The sequence below is a fragment of the Musca autumnalis genome, unplaced genomic scaffold (assembly GCF_047663935.1).
Source record: "Musca autumnalis isolate F117 unplaced genomic scaffold, ASM4766393v1 scaffold_1, whole genome shotgun sequence".
Classification (NCBI taxonomy): Eukaryota; Metazoa; Arthropoda; class Insecta; order Diptera; family Muscidae; genus Musca; species Musca autumnalis.
In genome coordinates this window covers 253,106,393-253,129,051 of record NW_027411644.1, presented here as the reverse complement: position 1 = coordinate 253,129,051, position 22,659 = coordinate 253,106,393, and the positions used below count along the sequence as shown (strand labels likewise).

The following is a 22,659-nucleotide window of genomic DNA, read 5'->3' as shown; positions in this document are numbered from 1 at the left end:
AGACAAATATTCCTCAGTTTCTGAGGACTGTTTTTTCTACAGAAAAATAATTGGTAATTTTCTGTGGAAATTAAGCTCCCACTGTATGTGCAGGTCGATGTGTTAATAATTCCGAACATTCCCGCAAAATCGTCCGAGCACATTAGTTTATTTTACAAAGAGCAACCATAATTCAGGTCCCTCTCTCATGTTTTGTATGTTACCTTCGCCCATCCTTAAGTTACGTTATAACTTTACGAAAACACTGTGCATGCTTGCTGCTTGTATTATTATTTGTATTATTAAATTGTATTTTGAAAATAAACAGGCATTTTTCGTTTCATTCCTTTGTAATGACAACAAATAATTTTATTCATTCAAAAAGAGAAAGAAAATGAAAATTGAAAGAAAGAAAAAAAAAATACTAACAAAACAACAAATAGCGCAATTGAGAATATTCATTGAGCAAAATTTTTAACAAATAACAAACAGAGAATTGCAATTTCAATAGGCCATAATTATTGATGGCAAAGAAACATCCTGATATCCCAGGTCATTTCTATCCTTAAATAATAAAAATATTTTTCCCACTTCATAACTAATTAATATGTTTATTTCTCCTTTTTCTTTTTCTTCTCCTTCTAGCTTTGATAGTTCATCACGTCGACGCAAGGAGCGTTCGAAACGTTCACACCGTAAGTCACCCACCTCGGGCCGTCGTGTCCATAATAAATATCGTTACAGAGATGATACCTCACACTCAAGCTCACGACGTCGTCATCGTGACCGTGCCAAGGATGAAAGGGACAGTGGACGCAATAATCGGAGATCGCATTCTAAGGTAAAAACGTTTTCATTTTATATGCAGGGAATTAGTTTTTGTTGGTTAGGTTATTGTTCGTATTATTATTAATTATAAATTATTTTTATTGTTATAATTAAATAATTAACTTTTCACATTAAAATCAAGTAACCTTAATTAATAATTTCTTATTGAATATTTTTGGCAAATTATTTTGGTTATTTTCTAATTATTTTTTAGTTTATTATTTTTATAATGGTGTTTGAAACAAAATTCTTCTTTTACTCAAATAATGCATAATTTTTTGTGTTAAAACTATACTATTTAATGCAAACATAAAGCTGGTTTAACAAATATTTCTTCTTAAGGTAGATTTAAGATATTAGGAATAGTTTTAAAAACGAAGATTAAAAAAAATATAAACCGTATTCAGGAGGTTCTCTGAGGATTGTTTTTCTATAAAAAAATTCTCAGCTCCCTAGTATTATTTTTTCCTATGGAATTATCTTCTGTGTTCTCTGAGGATGATTTTTTCTATTTTTTTCCTCAGGACCCTTCTTTCTATAGAAAAAAAGTATCCTGAGAATGATTTTTTCTATAGAAAAAAATTCCTCAGTAGACTGAGGATGGTTTTTTCTATAGAAAAAATTTCCTCAGTACCACCCTGAGGATGGTTTTTTTCTATAGAAAAAATTTCCTCAGTACCATCCTGAGGATGGTTTTTTCTATAGAAAAAATTTCCTCAGTACCACCCTGAGGATGGTTTTTTCTATAGAAAAAATTTCCTCAGTACCACCCTGAGGATGGTTTTGTCTGTAAAAAAAATTTCCTCAGTGCCCTAAGAATGGTTTTTCCGTAGAAAAAATTTCCTCAGGATGGTTTTTTCTATAGAAAAAATTTCCTCAGTACCTTGAGGATGGTTTTTTCTATAGAAAAAATTTCCTCAGTACCTTGAGGATGGTTTTTTTCTATAGAAAAAATTTCCTCAGTACCACCCTGAGGATGGTTTTTTCTATATAAAAAATTTCGTCAGTACCACCCTGAGGATGGTTTTTTCTATAGAAAAAATTTCCTCAGTACCTTGAGGATGGTTTTTTCTATAGAAAAATTTTCCTCAGTACCCTGAGGATGGTTTCCTCAGTACCCTGAGGATGGTTTTTTCTATAGAAAAAATTTTCTCAGTAACATGAGGATGGTTTTTTCTATAGAAAAAATTTCCTCAGTACCCCGAGGATGTTTTTTTCTATAGAAAAAATTTCCTCAGCACCCTGAGGATGGTTTTTTCTATAGAAAAAATTTCCTCAGTAACCTGAGGATGGTTTTTTCTATAGAAAAAATTTCCTCAGTAACCTGAGGATGGTTTTTTCTATAGAAAAAATTTCCTCAGTAACCTGAGGATGGTTTTTTCTATAGAAAAAATTTCCTCAGTAACCTGAGGATGGTTTTTTCTATAGAAAAAATTTCCTCAGTAACCTGAGGATGGTTTTTTCTATAGAAAAAATTTCCTCAGTACCCTGAGGATGGTTTTTTCTATTGAAAAAATTTCCTCAGTACCCTGAGGATGGTTTTTTCTATAGAAAAAATTTCCTCAGCACCCTGAGGATGGGTTTTTCTATAGAAAAAATTTCCTCAGTACCCTGAGGATGGTTTTTTCTATAGAAAAAATTTCCTCAGTACCCTGAGGATGGTTTTTTCTATAGAAAAAATTTCCTCAGTACCCTGAGGATGGTTTTTTCTATAGAAAAAATTTCCTCAGTACCCTGAGGATGGTTTTTTCTATAGAAAAAATTTCCTCAGTACCCTCAGGATGGTTTTTTCTATAGAAAAAATTTCCTCAGTTCCCTGAGGATGGTTTTTTCTATAGAAAAAATTTCCTCAGTACCCTGAGGATGGTTTTTTCTATAGAAAAAATTTCCTCAGTACCCTGAGGATGGTTTTTTCTATAGAAAAAATTTCCTCAGTACCCTGAGGATGGTTTTTTCTATAGAAAAAATTTCCTCAGTACCCTGAGGATGGTTTTTTCTATAGAAAAAATTTCCTCAGTACCCTGAGGATGGTTTTTTCTATAGAAAAAATTTCCTCAGTACCCTGAGGATGGTTTTTTCTATAGAAAAAATTTCCTCAGTACCCTGAGGATGGTTTTTTCTATAGAAAAAATTTCCTCAGTACCCTCAGGATGGTTTTTTCTATAGAAAAAAATTCCTCAGTACCCTCAGGATGGTTTTTTCTATAGAAAACATTTCCTCAGTACCACCCTGAGGATGGTTTTTTTCTATAGAAAAAATTTCCTCAGTACCATCCTGAGGATGGTTTTTTCTATAGAAAAAATTTCCTCAGTACCACCCTGAGGATGGTTTTTTCTATAGAAAAAATTTCCTCAGTACCACCCTGAGGATGGTTTTGTCTGTAAAAAAAAATTTCCTCAGTGCACTAAGAATGGTTTTTCCGTAGAAAAAATTTCCTCAGGATGGTTTTTTCTATAGAAAAAATTTCCTCAGTACCTTGAGGATGGTTTTTTCTATAGAAAAAATTTCCTCAGTACCTTGAGGATGGTTTTTTTCTATAGAAAAAATTTCCTCAGTACCACCCTGAGGATGGTTTTTTCTATATAAAAAATTTCGTCAGTACCACCCTGAGGATGGTTTTTTCTATAGAAAAAATTTCCTCAGTACCTTGAGGATGGTTTTTTCTATAGAAAAATTTTCCTCAGTACCCTGAGGATGGTTTCCTCAGTACCCTGAGGATGGTTTTTTCTATAGAAAAAATTTTCTCAGTAACATGAGGATGGTTTTTTCTATAGAAAAAATTTCCTCAGTACCCCGAGGATGTTTTTTTCTATAGAAAAAATTTCCTCAGCACCCTGAGGATGGTTTTTTCTATAGAAAAAATTTCCTCAGTAACCTGAGGATGGTTTTTTCTATAGAAAAAATTTCCTCAGTAACCTGAGGATGGTTTTTTCTATAGAAAAAATTTCCTCAGTAACCTGAGGATGGTTTTTTCTATAGAAAAAAATTCCTCAGTAACCTGAGGATGGTTTTTTCTATAGAAAAAATTTCCTCAGTACCCTGAGGATGGTTTTTTCTATTGAAAAAATTTCCTCAGTACCCTGAGGATGGTTTTTTCTATAGAAAAAATTTCCTCAGCACCCTGAGGATGGGTTTTTCTATAGAAAAAATTTCCTCAGTACCCTGAGGATGGTTTTTTCTATAGAAAAAATTTCCTCAGTACCCTGAGGATGGTTTTTTCTATAGAAAAAATTTCCTCAGTACCCTGAGGATGGTTTTTTCTATAGAAAAAATTTCCTCAGTACCCTGAGGATGGTTTTTTCTATAGAAAAAATTTCCTCAGTACCCTGAGGATGGTTTTTTCTATAGAAAAAATTTCCTCAGTACCCTGAGGATGGTTTTTTCTATAGAAAAAATTTCCTCAGTACCCTGAGGATGGTTTTTTCTATAGAAAAAATTTCCTCAGTACCCTGAGGATGGTTTTTTCTATAGAAAAAATTTCCTCAGTACCCTGAGGATGGTTTTTTCTATAGAAAAAATTTCCTCAGTACCCTGAGGATGGTTTTTTCTATAGAAAAAATTTCCTCAGTACCCTGAGGATGGTTTTTTCTATAGAAAAAATTTCCTCAGTACCCTGAGGATGGTTTTTTCTATAGAAAAAATTTCCTCAGTACCCTGAGGATGGTTTTTTCTATAGAAAAAATTTCCTCAGTACCCTGAGGATGGTTTTTTCTATAGAAAAAATTTCCTCAGTACCCTGAGGATGGTTTTTTCTATAGAAAAAATTTCCTCAGTACCCTGAGGATGGTTTTTTCTATAGAAAAAATTTCCTCAGTACCCTGAGGATGGTTTTTTCTATAGAAAAAATTTCCTCAGTACCCTGAGGATGGTTTTTTCTATAGAAAAAATTTCCTCAGTACCCTGAGGATGGTTTTTTCTATAGAAAAAATTTCCTCAGTACCCTGAGGATGGTTTTTTCTATAGAAAAAATTTCCTCAGTACCCTGAGGATGGTTTTTTCTATAGAAAAAATTTCCTCAGTACCCTGAGGATGGTTTTTTCTATAGAAAAAATTTCCTCAGTACCCTGAGGATGGTTTTTTCTATAGAAAAAATTTCCTGAGTAACCTGAGGATGGTTTTTTCTATAGAAAAAATTTTCTCAGTAACCTATAGAAAAAATTTCCTCAGTAACCTGAGGATGGTTTTTTCTGTGGAAAAAAATTTCCTCAGTAACCTGAGGATGGTTTTTTCTATAGAAAATATGTCCTCAGTATCCTGAGAATGGTTTTTTTCTATAGAAAAAATTTCCTCAGTAAACTGAGTATGGTTTTTTCTATAGAAAAAATTTCCTAAGTAACATGAGGATGTTTTTTTCTATAAAAAAATGTCCTCAGTAACCTGAGGATAGTTTTTTCTATAGAAAAAATTTCCTCAGTAAACTGATGATGGTTTTTTCTATAGTACCCTGAGGTTGGTTTTTTCTATAGAAAAAATTTCCTCGAAACCCTGAGAATGGCTTTTTCTATAAAAACATTTCCTCAGGACCCTGAGGATGGTTTTTTCTATAGAAGTTTTTTTTTCTATAAAAAATGTCCTGAGTACTCTGAGAATGATTTTATCTATAGAAAAAAAATCCTCAGGTCTCTGAGGATGCTTTTTTCTATAGAAAAACATTTTTCAGGTCTCCGAGGATGGTTTTTTTTATAGGAAAACATTTTCTCCGCTTCCCAAGGATGGTTTTTTCTATAGAAAAAATTTCGTCAGTTTTCTGAGGATGGTTTTTTCTATCAAACGCTTTTTTTCTAAGAATGGTTATTTCTATAGAAAAGATTTGTGAGGTTATTTTTCCTATAGAAAAAATGTCCTCTATAACCTGAGGATTGCTTTTTCTATAGAAAAAAATTCTCAGGACCCTAAGCATGGTTTTTTTAATAGAAAATGTTGTTCATTATTCTGATGATTGTTTTTCCACAGAAAAGAAGTTCCTTCGTTTTTTGATGATGGTGTTTTCTATAGAAAATATATCCTCAGCTTTCTGAGGTTCGTTTTCTATAGAAAAAAATTCCCCCATTTTCTGAGGATGGTTTTCTATAGAAAAAATCTATTGAGAATTGTCCTTTTGCCCTCCCCCAACGTTCTTATAGTCGCCAAAGGTTATGAACTTTACGTTATTAACATTTAAGCTCTCTTGGCCTTGTTGGTATAGAAATCACAAATTCCCTCAAATGCCATACACCAACACCTGTTTTCTACTTGTCACTATTTGTTCCTCCACATTCGTTCTTCACTGTTTGTACGCCAATGAGTCTGACCGATGATGATGACTGAAACATAATTACTCACTAATTAACAGCTTGCCAAAACACTCCTCTTTCGCTTGTTACGCCGATTTGTGAAAATTCACAGAGAACCAATGAACCCCAATACTCAACAATTTAGTTGTGTGGCGAAAGCTTGGGGCGCGAGATCATTTCTGTTAAGGCGACGACACGTGAATTGGAAAAAAATCAACTAAAAATGTTATTTTTTAAACGTTATTTGGAAAAACAACAATTGGCTGCGGAAACATTTGAAAACTCCACGGTGCCATGCTATTACAAAATGCGTGAATTATCTCCACCCAAAAAGCTTGAAATACTCCATGATTTGGTCTATGCCACATCCGTGTTGTATAAACCCTACATTGAGGAAGATTGGATAGTCGATGAGTATTTTGCCGATCATGACAGTGATTATTTGGTAAGGTTAAATTGTGGTCCACAAAGAGAGAGGAGAGCCATTCTTAGGTAGCATGTACGCTATTGATAAGAAAAGAAAGAAACTATGCAAGGTTTTGTTTTATTGTATTGATATTTACTACTAAACCCCAATCAGATCAAGTTCATGTGCTCTTGGTAATTTTTCGTCTGTTCGTTCGTGTTTTTCTGGCACCTAAAAATAATTTGTCTTAATTTAATTGAAATCAATTTGTTTGACATTTTATTTGTTGTATTTCGTTTCTGCTTTTTTTAATGGTTGTCTCTTTTGTGTGGCCAATCTATTTTGTTTTGAATCTTCGTTTTCATTCATTTCCACTTTCATTATTACCTTAACTATCTCATCCCATACCAGAGTTTTTTGTGTTGCCATTTTTTCCTTTGATTTTGCCGCCTCTCAGGGCCCTATCAGTCAGTTTGTCATTTATCATATCGCCGTTGATTGTCCTCAATTTTGTTTTGTCACAGTCAGTCAGTTTCAGTTTCAATTGTGTAATTTTGGGGGTTTATCTTCTTAAAAAGAATAAAATTTGTTGCTCCTCAAAAAGAAGCGTGCGCGTTTTATCAGCCTCGTTGCGTTTTATATCGAACTTCGAAACGTTTTTCTCGTTTTTCGCCGTCACCATTGATTTCTTTCGGAAATTAGAACAAATACTTGCTGCCCAACATTATGCGATACAAAAAGCCGAAGAAGACATCAAAGCTAATGAAGAAGCTGAAAAAATTAAAATATTTGAAAAGACACCATCGCCCTGGCGTCGAATATGTCCTCAGCGTCTTTTTCATAATCTCTTTGATTTGGTTCTAAGCTCAGAGTTGAAGTTTGAACGTTATCTCGATGATTGGATAGAGGATGAGTATTTTGTTGATCATAACGATGATTATCTTGTGAGTTTGAAACATGTTTTCCTTTCTCTCTTTCGGGAGAGGGAGAAACGAATTTGAATGCAGAATTTTGGTGTGCTGTTTTGTGATACATGTGTGACATGTCTAATTGTACTAACTCCATATTTTCATTATTTTTTTTTTTTTATTATTTTTTTAAGTTTGATTGGCATTTGCAACATTTTTAACTTTTTTCTATAGAAAAAACCGTCCTCAGAAAACTGAGGAATTTTTTTCTATAGAAAAAACAGTCCTCAGAAACTAATTAAATTTTTTCTATATAAAAAACCGTCCTCAGAGAAATGAGAAATTTTTTTTTCTATAGAAAAAACCGTCCTCAGAAGAATAAGAAAATTTTTTTCTATAGAAAAAACCGTCCTCAGAAAACTGAGGAAATTTTATCTATAGAAAAACCCATCTTCAGAAAACTGAGGAAATATTTTCTAAAGAAAAAGGCGTCCTCAGAAAACTGAGGAAATTTTTTCTATAGAAATAAATTCCGTCCTCAGAAAACTGAGGCATTTTTTTCTTTAGAGAAAACCCGTCCTCAGAAAACTGAGTCAATTTTTTCTATATAAAAAACCGTCCTCAGAAAACTGAGGATTTTTTTTTCTATAGAAAAAACCGTCCTCAGAAAACTGAGGAATTTTTTTCTATAGAAAAAAAACCGTCCTCAGAAAGCTGAGGAAATTTTTTTCTATAGACAAAACCGACCTCATAAAATTGAGAAATGTTTTTCTATAGAAAAAATGTCCTCAGAAAACTGAGGAAATTTTTTCTATAGAAAACCCCGTAATCAGAATATTGAAGAAATTTTTTTCTATTGAAAAAACCGTCCTAAGAAAACTGAGGAAATTTTTTCTATAGAAAAAACCGTCCTTAGAAAACTTAGGGACACCAGAGAATTTTTTTTTTTTACCAAAAAAACATGAAAACTGAAGTGTTTTTTTTTCTATAGAAAAAAAAATTCCTCTGTACTCTGAAGATGGTTTTTTGTATAGAACTGGTGGTTTTTCTATAGAAAAAATTTCGTCAGTACATCCTCAGAGTTTTTTCTATAGAAAAAATTTCCTCAGTACTCTGAGGATGGTTTTTTCAATAGAAAAAATTTCCTCAGTACTCTGAGGATGGTTTTTTCAATAGAAAAAATTTCCTCAGTACTCTGAGGATGGTTTTTTCTATGGAAAAAATTTCCTCAGTACTCTGAGGATGGTTTTTTCTATAGAAAAAATTTCCTCAGTACTCTGAGGATGGTTTTTTCTATAGAAAAAATTTCCTCAGTACTCTGAGGATGGTTTTTTCTATAGAAAAAATTTCCTCAGTACTCTGAGGATGGTTTTTTCTATAGAAAAAATTTCCTCAGTACTCTGAGGATGGTTTTTTCTATAGAAAAAATTTCCTCAGTACTATGAGGATGGTTTTTTCTATAGAAAAAATTTCCTCAGTACTCTGAGGATGGTTTTTTCTATAGAAAAAATTTCCTCAGTACTCTGAGGATGGTTTTTTCTATAGAAAAAATTTCCTCAGTACTCTGAGGATGGTTTTTTCTATAGAAAAAATTTCCTCAGTACTCTGAGGATGGTTTTTTCTATAGAAAAAATTTCCTCAGTACTCTGAGGATGGTTTTTTCTATAGAACAAATTTCCTCAGTACTCTGAGGATGGTTTTTTCTATAGAACAAATTTCCTCAGTACTCTGAGGATGGTTTTTTCTATAGAACAAATTTCCTCAGTACTCTGAGGATGGTTTTTTCTATAGAAAAAATTTCCTCAGTACTCTGAGGATGGTTTTTTCTATAGAACAAATTTCCTCTGTACTCTGAGGATGGTTTTTTCTATAGAACAAATTTCCTCAGTACTCTGAGGATGGTTTTTTCTATAGAACAAATTTCCTCAGTACTCTGAGGATGGTTTTTTCTATAGAACAAATTTCCTCAGTACTCTGAGGATGGTTTTTTCTATAGAACAAATTTCCTCAGTACTCTGAGGATGGTTTTTTCTATAGAACAAATTTCCTCAGTACTCTGAGGATGGTTTTTTCTATAGAACAAATTTCCTCAGTACTCTGAGGATGGTTTTTTCTATAGAACAAATTTCCTCAGTACTCTGAGGATGGTTTTTTCTATAGAACAAATTTCCTCAGTACTCTGAGGATGGTTTTTTCTATAGAACAAATTTCCTCAGTACTCTGAGGATGGTTTTTTCTATAGAACAAATTTCCTCAGTACTCTGATGGTTTTTTCTATAGAAAAAATTTCCTCAGTACTCTGAGGATGGTTTTTTCTATAGAAAAAATTTCCTCAGTACTCTGAGGATGGTTTTTTCTATAGAAAAAATTTCCTCAGTAATCTGAGGATGGTTTTTTCTATAGAAAAAATTTCCTCAGCACTCTGAGGATGGTTTTTTCTATAGAAAAAATTTCCTCAGTACTCTGAGGATGGTTTTTTCTATAGAAAAAATTTCCTCAGTACTCTGAGGATGGTTTTTTCTATAGAAAAAATTTCCTCATTACCCTGAGGATGGTTTTTTCTATAGAAAAAATTTCCTCAGTTCTCTGAGGATGGTTTTTTCTATAGAAAAAATTTCCTCAGTTCTCTGAGGATGGTTTTTTCTGTAGAAAAAATTTCCTCAGTACTCTGAGGATGGTTTTTTCTATAGAAAAAATTTCCTCAGTATACTGAGGATGTTTTTTCCATTGGAAACATTTCCACAGTTTTCTGATGATGGGTTTTCTCTCAATTTCCTCACTGTGTAGTGCATCTCACAGTCGATTCGTTCCCATATTAAATAGAAATTAAATATATTTTTGGACACCATGTGTTTTGCACAGGGTGCCACAAATGCTTAAGATAGCTTTTCAGTTGTCAAACGTCTAGTTTGAAAGCTTGTTGAATTTTTCTCACTTATACTCTTTGCCAAAATGTTTGTAAACTTCGAAATCATATGGTTCTTCATAAGTTTTCTTCCTTTTGATTAAAGAGCAATTTGCTCTTTCTCTCCTTTGCTTGAAAGGCAATGGATTTTCTTTCCAAGATGATCGCCAATTTTCTCATTTCATCCACCTTTCATTTGTTTTATTTTTCGTTTTTCTTGATCTGCAAAATATCAAAACATTTGCTTTCTGAAATTTACTTCTCTCAGAGGGTGGGAGAGTGACAGAGAGAAATAGGAACTCCCTCTTCTTGAAATAAATTTTCCTAATGCATGACGTCACAAGTGTTGTGCCAAAGACAAACAAGAACCAAAATTAAAGGGGACGAACTGTCAAAATGAACTTGTAGTAAATGTAGTTGTTTTGTTGTTGTTCTTGTTGCTGTCTTGTTGCACGATACACTGCAGTGATGCGTGCGCAAGCAACTGACTGACGTCTTCTATGTGATGTGGCGCTTGTGGGGGTTAAAAAAGAAATATGAAATTTTCAATGTTTGTTTATAAAAATCCACTGATCTTCGCGTTTGAATTAAAGAAAAAAAAAATACGAATGTTTTTGTTTGGTTTTTTTACTGCTTATTTTCCAAATTCTATTTTGCCATTATTTTTCTCAACAATTTCGAAAATAGGAAACTCTAGCGATTTTATGTTGATGGGGTTACCAAGAAAAGCGGCGAGAGAGAGAGAGGCAGAGCGAGAATTATTGCAGAGAATGATGACGCCAAAACATTCGAAAGATCGATTCATTCACAAGGGGGGCCACGGCCGCCGCCTTGCACAACGAACGAATTGAGTACACAAAGTTATAGTTGCGGTGGGATTGTCGGTGTGGTGCGACGGGGTGGGGAAACTGATTTTGTTTTCGATGAAAACACCTTTCGGAAAAGTGTTTTTCCTTTTCGTTTTTTGTATTTTTGCTTGTGTTTCGGCACTTTCTGCCACCACCAAAATCTTGTATTTTTCGAACATCTTAAATCAGACGAAGATTCGAATCTTCATTAGACGGTTGTGCAGAGTTTCGTTGGTCGCGGTGGTCTCTTTACGCTACTTGAATTCACAATATCTAACTTTTAGAGTGTTTCTGTTTTTTTCACACTGTAATTTTATTATCTATTCGATTTCCCGTTTTGATTTTTCACGGATTGTGTGAACTGTGAAACCAAAATAACAACAAAAACAACAACAAAATTGGTGTGTTTTCTGTGAATTTAAAGCGATCAGTTTGGAAGCAAAAAAAATTAACGAAAATCAATGAAAATTATAAATATTATATTTATTTTTAAAACAACCATAAAGTGAATGAAAATGATTTGTGGAGATTTTCAATTTGATATTAAACAAAAAATAATTAAAATTTCCGGGTTTTGAACAAATCTTACAACAATGGATAAATTGAGGAAAAATAACATTTCAAATTTCAATACAAAAAAAATATTTTTTATATAGTGATGTTTAGAAAAAGAGAAAAAAAAACACAGGCGGCCAGATGTTGCGAAATCTTGTACTAATTCAATTTCTTCAAACAAATGTGCGTGTGTATGTGCGGCGTATTTTTTATTTATATGGATTTCTCGGTTTTGTTGTTTCTTTCCGCTGATGCTACACGTTACGGGAATTATACAAATAACAACAACAACTGTTTTCAGGTGTATTCTGAAATTATGTTGTCGTACTGTGTGATGCCGCCCGTTGCTGCTGCTGCTACTCTTCTTAGTTGTGTGGATTATGGAAATGTTTTTCCTTTCCGAAATAGTTCTACTTTTCTTGCCTGTTCTTATTTTGTTTTATGGAAATAAGCAAAATAAAATGTGTTGTGTGTATTTTTTACTGTTTGTTTTTTGGGTTACTTAAATAAGTGGTGATATAACCCAAAAACGAAAAGAAAAGAAAATAACAAAGGCAATAATAGCACTACTTAAAAAAATCGTATTTGCCAATATTTTGAAAATGTACCCCCAAAACAGAAATAACCAATGTCTACTGCATTCCCCCAAATTGTGAGAAATGTCAATAAAAATAATAGAAAATACCGATAATGCTTTAAAAATACTACTCGAAAACAAGACCAAAAAGAAAAAAAATAGTAGAATAAAATCCAACCCACCAACAAAAAATCCATCAAACAATATCAAATACAAAACAAATTGTAACTTTATTTAAAATTGGGAAACAAATGTAAAATAATTGAATAGATCGTTTTTGGGATACAAAAAAAAACTAAAAAAATAAAATAAATAAAAATAAAAATATAAATTTTTAATTGAATTAAAATTAACAATCATATGACATATTTCAGTTAAAAAAAATTAAAAGTGGAAATAAAAAGAAAAACAAAAAACTATCAACAACATGCCAATAAATTACAAAAAATTATAGAAAACGTTTTTTTTAATTTTCACAAATTTTAATATAATTATCTCAAAACATGTCATAGCAACAAAGTAGAGCAAAAACATGCTTGTTTTTTTTCAAAATTAATGCACAGTGTTCAGATGACAAAATACGGTAGTTGAATATTTAAGTCAAAATTAAAAATTTGCCATAGAGAAGTATTGCCCAGGTTACTGCGGACAAACTGTTCTATTTTTCTATAGAAAAATGTCTCATCAGTAACCTGAAGAATATTTTTCTATAGAAAAATGTCTCCTCAGTAACCTGAGGATTACTTTTCTATAGAAAAATGTCTCCTCAATAACCGGAGCATTACTTTTCTATAGAAAAATCTGTCCTCAGTAACCTGATGAATATTTTTCTATAAAAAAATCTGTCCTCAGTAACCTGAGGAATATTTTTCAATAGAAAAATGTCTCCTCAGTAACCTGAGGAATGTTTTTCTATAGAAAAATCTGTCCTCAGTAACCTGAGGAATATTTTTCTATAGAAAAATCTGTCCTCAGTAACCTGAGGAATATTTTTCTATAGAAAAATCTGTCCTCAGTAACCTGAGGAATATTTTTCTATAGAAAAATCTGTCCTCATTAACCTGAGGAATATTTTTCTATAGAAGAATCTGTCCTCATTAACCTGAGGAATATTTTTCTATAGAAAAATCTGTCATCATTAACCTGAGGAATATTTTTCTATAGAAAAATCTGTCCTCATTAACCTGAGGAATATTTTTCTATAGAAAAATCTGTCCTCATTAACCTGAGGAATATTTTTCTATAGAAAAATCTGTCCTCAGTAACCTGAGGAATATTTTTCTATAGAAAAATCTGTCCTCATTAACCTGAGGAATATTTTTCTATAGAAAAATCTGTCCTCAGTAACCTGAGGAATATTTTTCTATAGAAAAATCTGTCCTCAGTAACCTGAGGAATATTTTTCTATAGAAAAATCTGTCCTCAGTAACCTGAGGAATATTTTTCTATAGAAAAATCTGTCCTCAGTAACCTAAGGAATATTTTTCTATAGAAAAATCTGTCCTCAGTAACCTGAGGAATATTTTTCTATAGAAAAAATGTCTCCTCAGTAACCTGAGGAAAATTTTTCTATAGAAAAATGTCTCCTCAGTAACCTGAGGAATATTGTTCTATAGAAAAATGTCTCCTCAGTAACCTGAGGAATATTTTTCTATAGAAAAAATGTCTCTTCAGTATCCTGAGGAATATTTTTCTATAGAAAAAATGTCTCCTCAGTATCCTGAGGAATATTTTTCTATAGAAAAAATGTCTCCTCAGTAACCTGAGGAATATTTTTCTATAGAAAAATTTGTCTTCAGTAACGTGAGGATTACTTTTCTATAGAAAAATGTCTCCTCAGTAACCTGAGGATTATTTTTCTATAGCAAAATGTCTCCTCAGCAACCTGAGGATTATTTTTCTATATAAAAATGTCTCCTCAGTAACCTGAGCAATATTTTTCTATAGACAAATGTGTCCTCAGTAACCTTAGCAATATTTTTCTATAGAAAAAATTGTCCTCGGTAATGTGAGGATTATTTTTTTATAGAAAAATGTCTCCTCAGTAACCTGAGGATTACTTTTTTATAGAAAATGTCCCCTCAGTAACCTGAGGATTACTTTTCTATAGAAAATGTCTCCTCAGTAACCTTACGATTATTTTTCTTTAGAAAAATGTCTCCTCAGTAACCTGAGGATTATGTTTCTATAGAAAAATGTCTCCTCAGTAACCTGAGGATTATTTTTCTACAGAAAAATGTCTCCTCAGTAACCTGAGGATTATTTTTCTATAGAAAAATTTGTGCTCAGTAATCTGAGGATTATTTTTCTATAGAAAAATTTTTCCTCAGTAATCTGAACATTATTTTTCTATAAAAAAATTTGTCCTCAGTAGACTGAGGATTATTTTTTTTTATAGAAAAATTTGTCCTCTGTAGACTGAGCATTATTTTTTTATAGAAAAATTTGTCCTCAGAACACTGAGGATTATATTTCTATAGAAAAATTGGTCCCCGGTAGTCTGAGGATTATTTTTCTATAGAAAAATTGGTCCTCAGTAGTCTGAGGATTATTTTTCTATAGAAAAATTGGTCCTCAGTGGTCTGAGGATTATTTTTCTATAGAAAAATTGGTCCTCAGTAGTCGGAGGATTATTTTTCTATAGAAAAATTTGTCCTCAGTAGTCTGAGGATTATTTTTCTATAGAAAAATTTGTCCTCAGTAGTCTGAGGATTATTTTTCTATAGAAAAATTTGTCCACAGTAGTCTGAGGATTATTTTTCTATAGAAAAATTTGTCCTCAGTAGTCTGAGGATTATTTTTCTATAGAAAAATTTGTCCTCAGTAATCTGAGGATTATTTTTCTATAGAAAAATTTGTCCTCAGTAATCTGGGGATTATTTTTCTATAGAAAAATTTGTCCTCAGTAATCTGAGGATTATTTTTCTATAGAAAAATTTGTCCTCAGTTGTCTGAGGATTATTTTTCTATAGAAAAATTTGTCCTCAGTAATCTGAAGATTATTTTTCTATAGAAAAATTCGTCCTCAGTAATCTGAAGATTATTTTTCAATGGAAAAATTTGTCCTCAGTAGTCTGAGAATTATTTTTCTATAGAAAAATTTGTCCTCAGTAACCTGAGGAATATTTTTCTATAGCAAAATGTCTCCTCAGTAACCTGAGGATTATTTTCTATAGTAAAATTTGTCCTCAGTAATCTGAGGATTATTTTTCTATAGAAAAATTTGTCCCCAGTAATCTGAGGACTATTTTTCTATTGACAAATTTGAACTCAGTAATCTGAGGATTATATTTCTATAGAAAAATTTGTCCTCAGTAGTCTGAGGATTATTTTTCTATAGAAAAATTTGTCTTCAGTAGTCTGAGGATTATTTTTCTATAGAAAAATTTGTCCTCAGTAGTCTAAGGATTATTTTTCTATAGAAAAATTTGTCCTCAGTAGTCTGAGGATTATTTTTCTATAGAAAAATTTGTCCTCAGTAGTCTGAGGATTATTATACCCTCAGCCTTTAGGCTAAAGAGGGTATTTACACTTTGATACGACCAAAAATGTGCCTCATCGAAATAATGGTTTTAGACCCCAAGTATGTTTGTACGATATCCGTTTCAGACAATTTTGAGTAGATCTAGCAATGTCCGTCCGTCTGTCTGTCTGTCCGTCTGTCTGTCTGTCTGGCTGGCTGGTGCGCACGATAACTCTCGAACGGATCAATCGATTCGGTTCAAATTTTGGGTATCTAAATATTTTGTCCAGATTCGATTTAAGTTCGAAGATGGGCCATATAGGTCCACTCCTTCAGGTACCTCCCCCACAAATGTTCAAAAATTGTCGCAAAATTTGTGCGCACGATAACTCTTGTAGGGAATAACCGATTTGGTCCATACTTTGCACATCGTGTAATTTCTACCAAACTTAGATGAGGTTCCAATATGGACTCAATCGGTCCACTCCTTCGGGTACCTCCCATACAAAATTTCGGAAAAGTTCAGTTTAGGAACTGGTCTCGAATCGCTTTGATTTTTGTTTACGCAAGTTGTATTCGCTGTCCTCTATTCGACGCTGTAAGTTTCATTAGGGGCAAGTCCATACTTCCTGAGAAAAAAGCCTGAAAGTTACAAAAAACCCTATGACACCGTGTGTAGTGGTTGGAGCGCAAGATAACTCTGGAACGGATATGCCGATTCGGTCCAAAATTTGGCTTTCGTAATATTTTGTCCAAACTTAGTTCAAGTTCAAAGATGGATTATATCGGTCCACTCCTTCCGGTACCTCCCCCACAAAAGTTCGAAAATGTTCGGAAAATTTGTGCGTACGATAACTCTTGAAGGGAGTAACCGATTTGGTCCATACTTTGCACATTATGAAATTTCTACAAGACTTAGATGAGTTTCCAATATGGACTCAATCGGTAAACTCCTTCTGGTACCTCCCACACAAAATTTCGGAAAAGTACAGTTTAGGACCTGCTCTCGAATCGCCTTGGTTTTTGTTGTAACATCTTGTATTCACTGTCCCCTATACGAAGGTACAAGTTTCCTCAGGGGCAAGTCCATACTTCCTGAAAGAATAGCCTGAAAGTTGAAAAACAAACCCTATGACACCATGTTTATGGGTGGAACCGCAAGATAATTCTCGAACGGATATGCCGATTCCGGCAAAGATTTGGCCTTCGTAATATTGTTTCCAAACATAGTTTAAGTTCGTAGATAAGCCATATCGGTCCACTCCTTCAGGTACTTACCCCACAAAAGTTCAAAAATATTCGGAAAAATTGTGCGCATGATAACTCTTGATGGGAGTGACCGATTTGGTCAATAATTTACACATTCTCATAATATCTACCAGATATAGATCAGGTTCGAATATAGACTATATTTGTCCACTCCATCCCGTACCTCCCACACAAAATTTTGGATAAGTTCACTTTAAGACCTGCTATTGGATCACTTTGATTTTTGTTGAAGCAACTTACATTCGCTGCCTCAATTACGATGGTAAAAGTTGTTTCAGGGGCAAGTCCATACTTCTTGAGAAAACAGCCCGAAGGGTGTAAAAACCCCCTATGGAACCCCCATGGTCTATGTCGGTCCATTCCTTTAAGTACCTTTTCAACAAAATTTTTGAACTTTAATCCTAATCAACATTTTTGTCGGTTCATACGACCAAAATTTTGAAACCCCCTAGATACACAAGTTTTTTGTGAAAAAAGTGTTTCATTTTGCACAGGCTGAGGGTATATCTCTGTTGGCAAAGCCGACTGATACTTTTTTACTTGTTTTTCTATAGAACAAGTAAAAAAGTATCAGTCGGCTTTGCCGACAGAGATATACCCTCAGCCTGTGTATATTGAAACAATTTTTTTCCAAAATACGTATGTGTTTGGGGGGTTTTAAAAATGTTGAGCGTTTGAACCGACAAAAATTTTGATTAGGATTAAAGATCAAAAGTTTTGCGGAAGAGATACTTAAAGGAATGGATCGACATTGACCGTTATGGAAGTGGATCTCCAGCCACAACATATGGTGCCATAGGGGATTTTTACACTCTTCGGACTGTTTGCTCAAGAAGTATGGATTTGCCCCTAAAAAACTTTTACCATCGTAATTGAGGCAGCGAATGCAAGTTGCTTCAACAAAAATCAAAGTGATTCGATATCAGGTCTTAAAGTGAACTTATCCGAAATTTTGTGTGGGGGGTACCGGATGGAGTAGACAAATATAGTCCATATTTGAACCTGATCTATATCTGGTAGATATATTAGGATGTGTAAAGTATGGAACAATTCGAACACTACCTTCAAGAGTTACCGTACGAACAATTTTTCCGAACATTTTTGAACTTTTGTGGGGGAGGTACCTGAAGGAGTGGACCGATATGGCTTATCTTCGAACCTAAACTATGTTTGGACAAAATATTACTAAGGCCAAATTTTGGACAGAATCGGCAGATCCGTTCGAGAGTTATCTTGCGCTCCAACCACCTCACATGGTGTCACAGGGGTTTTTTGCAACTTTCAGGCTATTTTCTCAGGAAGTATGGAGTTGCCCCTGATGAAACTTGTACAGTCGTATAGAGGGCCGTGAATAAAAGTTGCTAAAACAAAAATCAAAGCGATTCGAGAGATGGCCCTAAACTGAACTTTTCCGAAATTTTGTGTGGGAGGTACCCGAAGGAGTGGACCTATTGAGACCATATTGGAACCTCATATTACTCTGGTAGAAAGTTTACGCTATACAAAGTATGGACCAAATCGGTCACTCCCTTCAAGAGTTATCGTGCGCACAAACTTTCCGAACATTTTCGAACTTTTGTGGGGGAGGTACCGGAAGGAGTGGACCGATGTAGCTCATCTTCGAACTTAAACTAAGTTTGGGCAAAATATTACGAAAGCCAAAATTTGAACCGAATCGGTTTATCCGTTCGAGAGTTATCGTGCGCTCCAGCCAGCAGGACAGACAGACAGACCGACAGACAGACGGACGGACATGGCTAGATCGACTCCAAATTGTCTGAAACACATTTCGTCCAAACATACTTGGGGTCTAAAACCATTATTTCGATGAGGCACATTTTCATCGTATCAAAGTGTATATACCCTCCTTAGCCTAAAGGCTGAGGGTATAAAAAAATATGAGAAATATTTTGCTGTAGAAAAATGTCTTCTCAATAACCTGAGGAATATTTTGCCGCAGAAAAATTTCTTCTCAATAACCTGAGGAATATTTTACTGTAGAAAAATGTCTCCTATGTGCTCTGTGGAATATTTTGTTATTTTTCTATAGAAAAAAATTTTAAGTTTACTGATCAGACGTTTTTCTATAGAAAACCATTTCTCAGGTTACTGAGGACACATTTTTCTATAGAAAAGTTTTCCTCATTTTACTGAGAACCCATTTTTTCTATGGAAAAATGTTTTTTAGTTTACTAAGGACGGATTTTTTTCAGGTGACTCTCAAGACACATATTTCTATAGAAAAATATTTGTCAGATGATGATATTTGTTTTTTACATTATTTTGAATACTGTGCATATTTTCCATCTGACGTTGATGATTATGCTAAAGTTGTGTGTAGACCCACGGTAATTATTATCGACAAAAGAAAGTTTTATTTTTAAAACATAGACCGAACTATTTTTAGGATCAATGCAAAAAAAAAAAAAATTATGGAATATTGTGTGTGATGTGTTGAATGAAATGCTTGATGAAAGGCAAAAATAATAAACCTGGAAAAATAATAAAAACAAAAGGAAGCTGAAAATTGTACATATGGTCACAATAATTGCAAATGAACTTAACTCGCGATTTTTGCTTTGTGCTTCGATCAACGTGAAGTGTTTAAAGAATCATGAAAATAATATAAATATAAATGTTTTTTATTGAAATTGTTGTGCGGTTTTGTATTATATTTGAACACTTTTGCACATTCATATTGTATTATATATTCGGAAAGTATATTTTACCCTAAAAATTATATTCTAAACCTTATGTGATTTAAGTTCTTTTGCAATTATGACCACGAAAATATTTCCTTCTGGGACGGAAACAAAAAAAAAATATAGTTACTGTGCATTATTGCAATTTTAATGTGAAATTCTTGAAAAATTATTTCCCAGAGTATTAAAAATCCAATCTATAATTGTGTTCCAAAAATCCAACAATAACTAAGTACATTTATTAAGTGTATTTAATAAATTATATTTTTAATGCAAAAGTGTTTTTTTTGCATTTGCTATGCCGTTTTATTATTATACTTTCCTAACCCAAATTTTCTTTTCAAAATGAAATGTGTCTTTAAACAACAAAACGACTCGAACCAAGAAAAAAATTATACAATCCGCACAAACACACACACGCACGCGTTTGCCATCAAAGAAGAAATAAATTTATATATCAAGTGTTTTATTTAGTTTTTCCGCCTTTAAATCTATACATATATCAAGTGAATTTTAGTGCACAAAAACGACGAAAAAGAAAACAAAATTAAGAAATAAAAATAAAATAAACAGCAGATTTCGCAAAATCTATCACCGCCTGCTGCATTTTTTTCGTCGTATACAAAACAAATAGCCAAACACAAAAACAAAAAAATAAATAAAAATAAACAAAAAAGCAAGTAAATGCCGACGACTTCATTTTGAAATGTGTGACGTTTTCAAATCGTTTTTATTTCGCCGCAAAAAAAAACATTTTCAAACAAACCAAAAAATGTGTGACCGATTCAATTATATTTTTGCATTTATTTTCCTCTTCCATGTGGAAGGAAACATAATTTCCTTATTTTCATTTTATACATTTATCTTTTTATGACCTTTTTTCCTTTACTCAATTCAAATCAATGCATTTGCTTTTCTTTGTTTTTTTCGCTAGAAAATTCGATTCGATTTTCTTTTAGCAGTAGTTAACCCCTGTTGTCGAAAACCATTTGTCTCTATTCAAGGCTACAGTTTTATATGACGTGAGAGAGAGGAAAATTGATATTTTTGACACATTTTCCATTGTTCTCATTATTTTCATTTTTTTTGGTGGAAATAATTTAAACATGTGTTTGCCTGTTGTATTTTAAAAAAAAAACATCTTGAAATGATGTATTTTTACCTTAGCCTATAAATTATTTATAATTGCTTACAGCTTGTTTGTATATACATATGTAGTTATATTGGACAAGGACGCAAATAAATTTGTAAACGGAAATATTTTGAAATGTAAATGCAAAATTATTAAATAATAGGTCAGGGTGCATATTGTCAGGCAATATAGATTTTTGATAAATATATAGAGGGAGATAAGTTTTTTGCTGGAGTAGAACCAAATAAGTTATATGTTGATTATGTTGATAGACAGCTTGAGAGAGCTGAGATTCCAAAATACAAAGTTACATCCACTTCAGAAGGAAAATGTAAAATAGCTCATCGTTGTTCTTTCTATCCTTTGACTACACAATACCAAAAAAATTCGAAATACATAAAATTGAGCAATACCTTTTATAATGTTTTAAATCGATGGCTAAAACTTTCAAAATATTGAAAATCCGTGAGTGATATGAAGACCTATACCGACAAATTTCAGGTGGAATGTTTTTTACGCCTAACGAAGACTAAATACCACATTTCAGCCATTTCGGTGGTATATTGAGGCCACAACCTTCAAAATGTCGAAAATCGGGAGGTAGCGTTGATTTTAACAGTTTAGTTTTTTATACCCTCAGCCTTTAGGCTAGAAAGGGTATATACACTTTCATACGGGCAAAATGTGCCTCCCCGAAATAATGGTTTTAGACCCCAAGTATGTTTGGACGAAATGTGTTTCAGACAATTTGGAGTTGATTTAGCAATGTCCGTCCGTCTGCCTGTCTGACTGGCTGGTGCGCACGATAACTCTCGAACGGATGAACCGATTCGATTCAAATTTTGGCTTTCGTAATATTTTGTCCAAACTTAGTTTAAGTTCGAAGATGGGCTATATCGGTCCACTCCTTCCGGTACCTCCCCCACAAAAGTTCCAAAATGTTCAGAAAATTTATGGACATGATAACTCTTGACAGGAGCAACCGATTTGGTCCATACTTTGCACATCGTGAAATTTCTACCAGACTTAGATGATTTTTTAATATTCTCAATCGGCCCACTCCTTCGGGTACCTCCCACACAAAATTTCGGATAAGTTCATTTTAGGACCTGCTCTCGAATCGCTTTGATTTTGGTTGTAACAACTTGTATTCACTTCCCCCCTTACGACGGTACAAGTTTTATAAGGGGCAAGTCCATACATCCTGAGAAAATGGCCGGAAAGTTGCAAAAAGCCCCTATGACAGCTTGTGTGGTGGTCGGAGCGCAAGATAACTGTCGAACGGATCCGTCGATTCATTCCAAAATTTTGCCTTCGTAATATTTTATCAAAACATAGTTTAAGTTCGAAGCTGGGCTATATCGGTCCACTCCTTCAGGTACCTCCCCCACAAAAGTTCAAAAATCTTCGGAAAAATTTGCGCACGATAACTCTTGAAGGGCGTGACCGATGTAATCTATATGTACTTTGCACATCCTAATATAGCTACCAGATATAGATCAGGTTCGGATATGGACTATATTTGTCTACTCCTTCTGGTACCTCTCACACAAAATTTTGGATAAGTTCACTTTAAGACCTGCTCTCGAATCACTTTGATTTTTGTTGAAGCTATTTGCATTCGCTACCTCTATTACGACGGTAAAAGTTTTTTCAGGGGCAAGTCTATATTTGTTGGGAAAACAGCCCGAAAGGTGTAAAAAAAACGAAGTGTCACCATATGTGGCGGTCGGAGAGCACGATAACTCTCGAACTGTTCAACCCATATAGTCCAACATTTGGTCTTCGTCATATTATATCCAAACATAGTTTCA

The 22,659-nt window shown here is 33.4% G+C and overlaps 1 protein-coding gene and 1 long non-coding RNA gene across 27 annotated transcripts in view; one reads left to right on the top strand and one right to left on the bottom strand.

Moving 5' to 3' along the window:
- The window catches only part of Doa (CDC like kinase darkener of apricot), a 470,031-nt gene that overhangs the window by 336,595 nt on the left and 110,777 nt on the right, over positions 1-22,659 (top strand). For 10 of the 26 annotated variants that reach the window (XM_073960768.1, XM_073960767.1, XM_073960746.1 and 7 more), the window contains one exon: positions 625-820. In XM_073960768.1, coding sequence (XP_073816869.1) covers positions 625-820 — 196 coding nt within the window. Of the gene's footprint in view, positions 1-624; positions 821-11,071; positions 11,549-22,659 lie in introns of those variants that run through there. The other 16 variants (XM_073960760.1, XM_073960758.1, XM_073960759.1 and 13 more) reach the window with 10 other exon arrangements.
- LOC141389359 (uncharacterized) lies at positions 14,565-20,390 on the bottom strand. The gene is made up of 3 exons (XR_012409027.1): positions 18,951-20,390; positions 15,436-15,762; positions 14,565-15,394 (listed from the first exon to the last, which is right to left on the bottom strand). It is a non-coding gene; the product is annotated as an uncharacterized lncRNA (long non-coding RNA).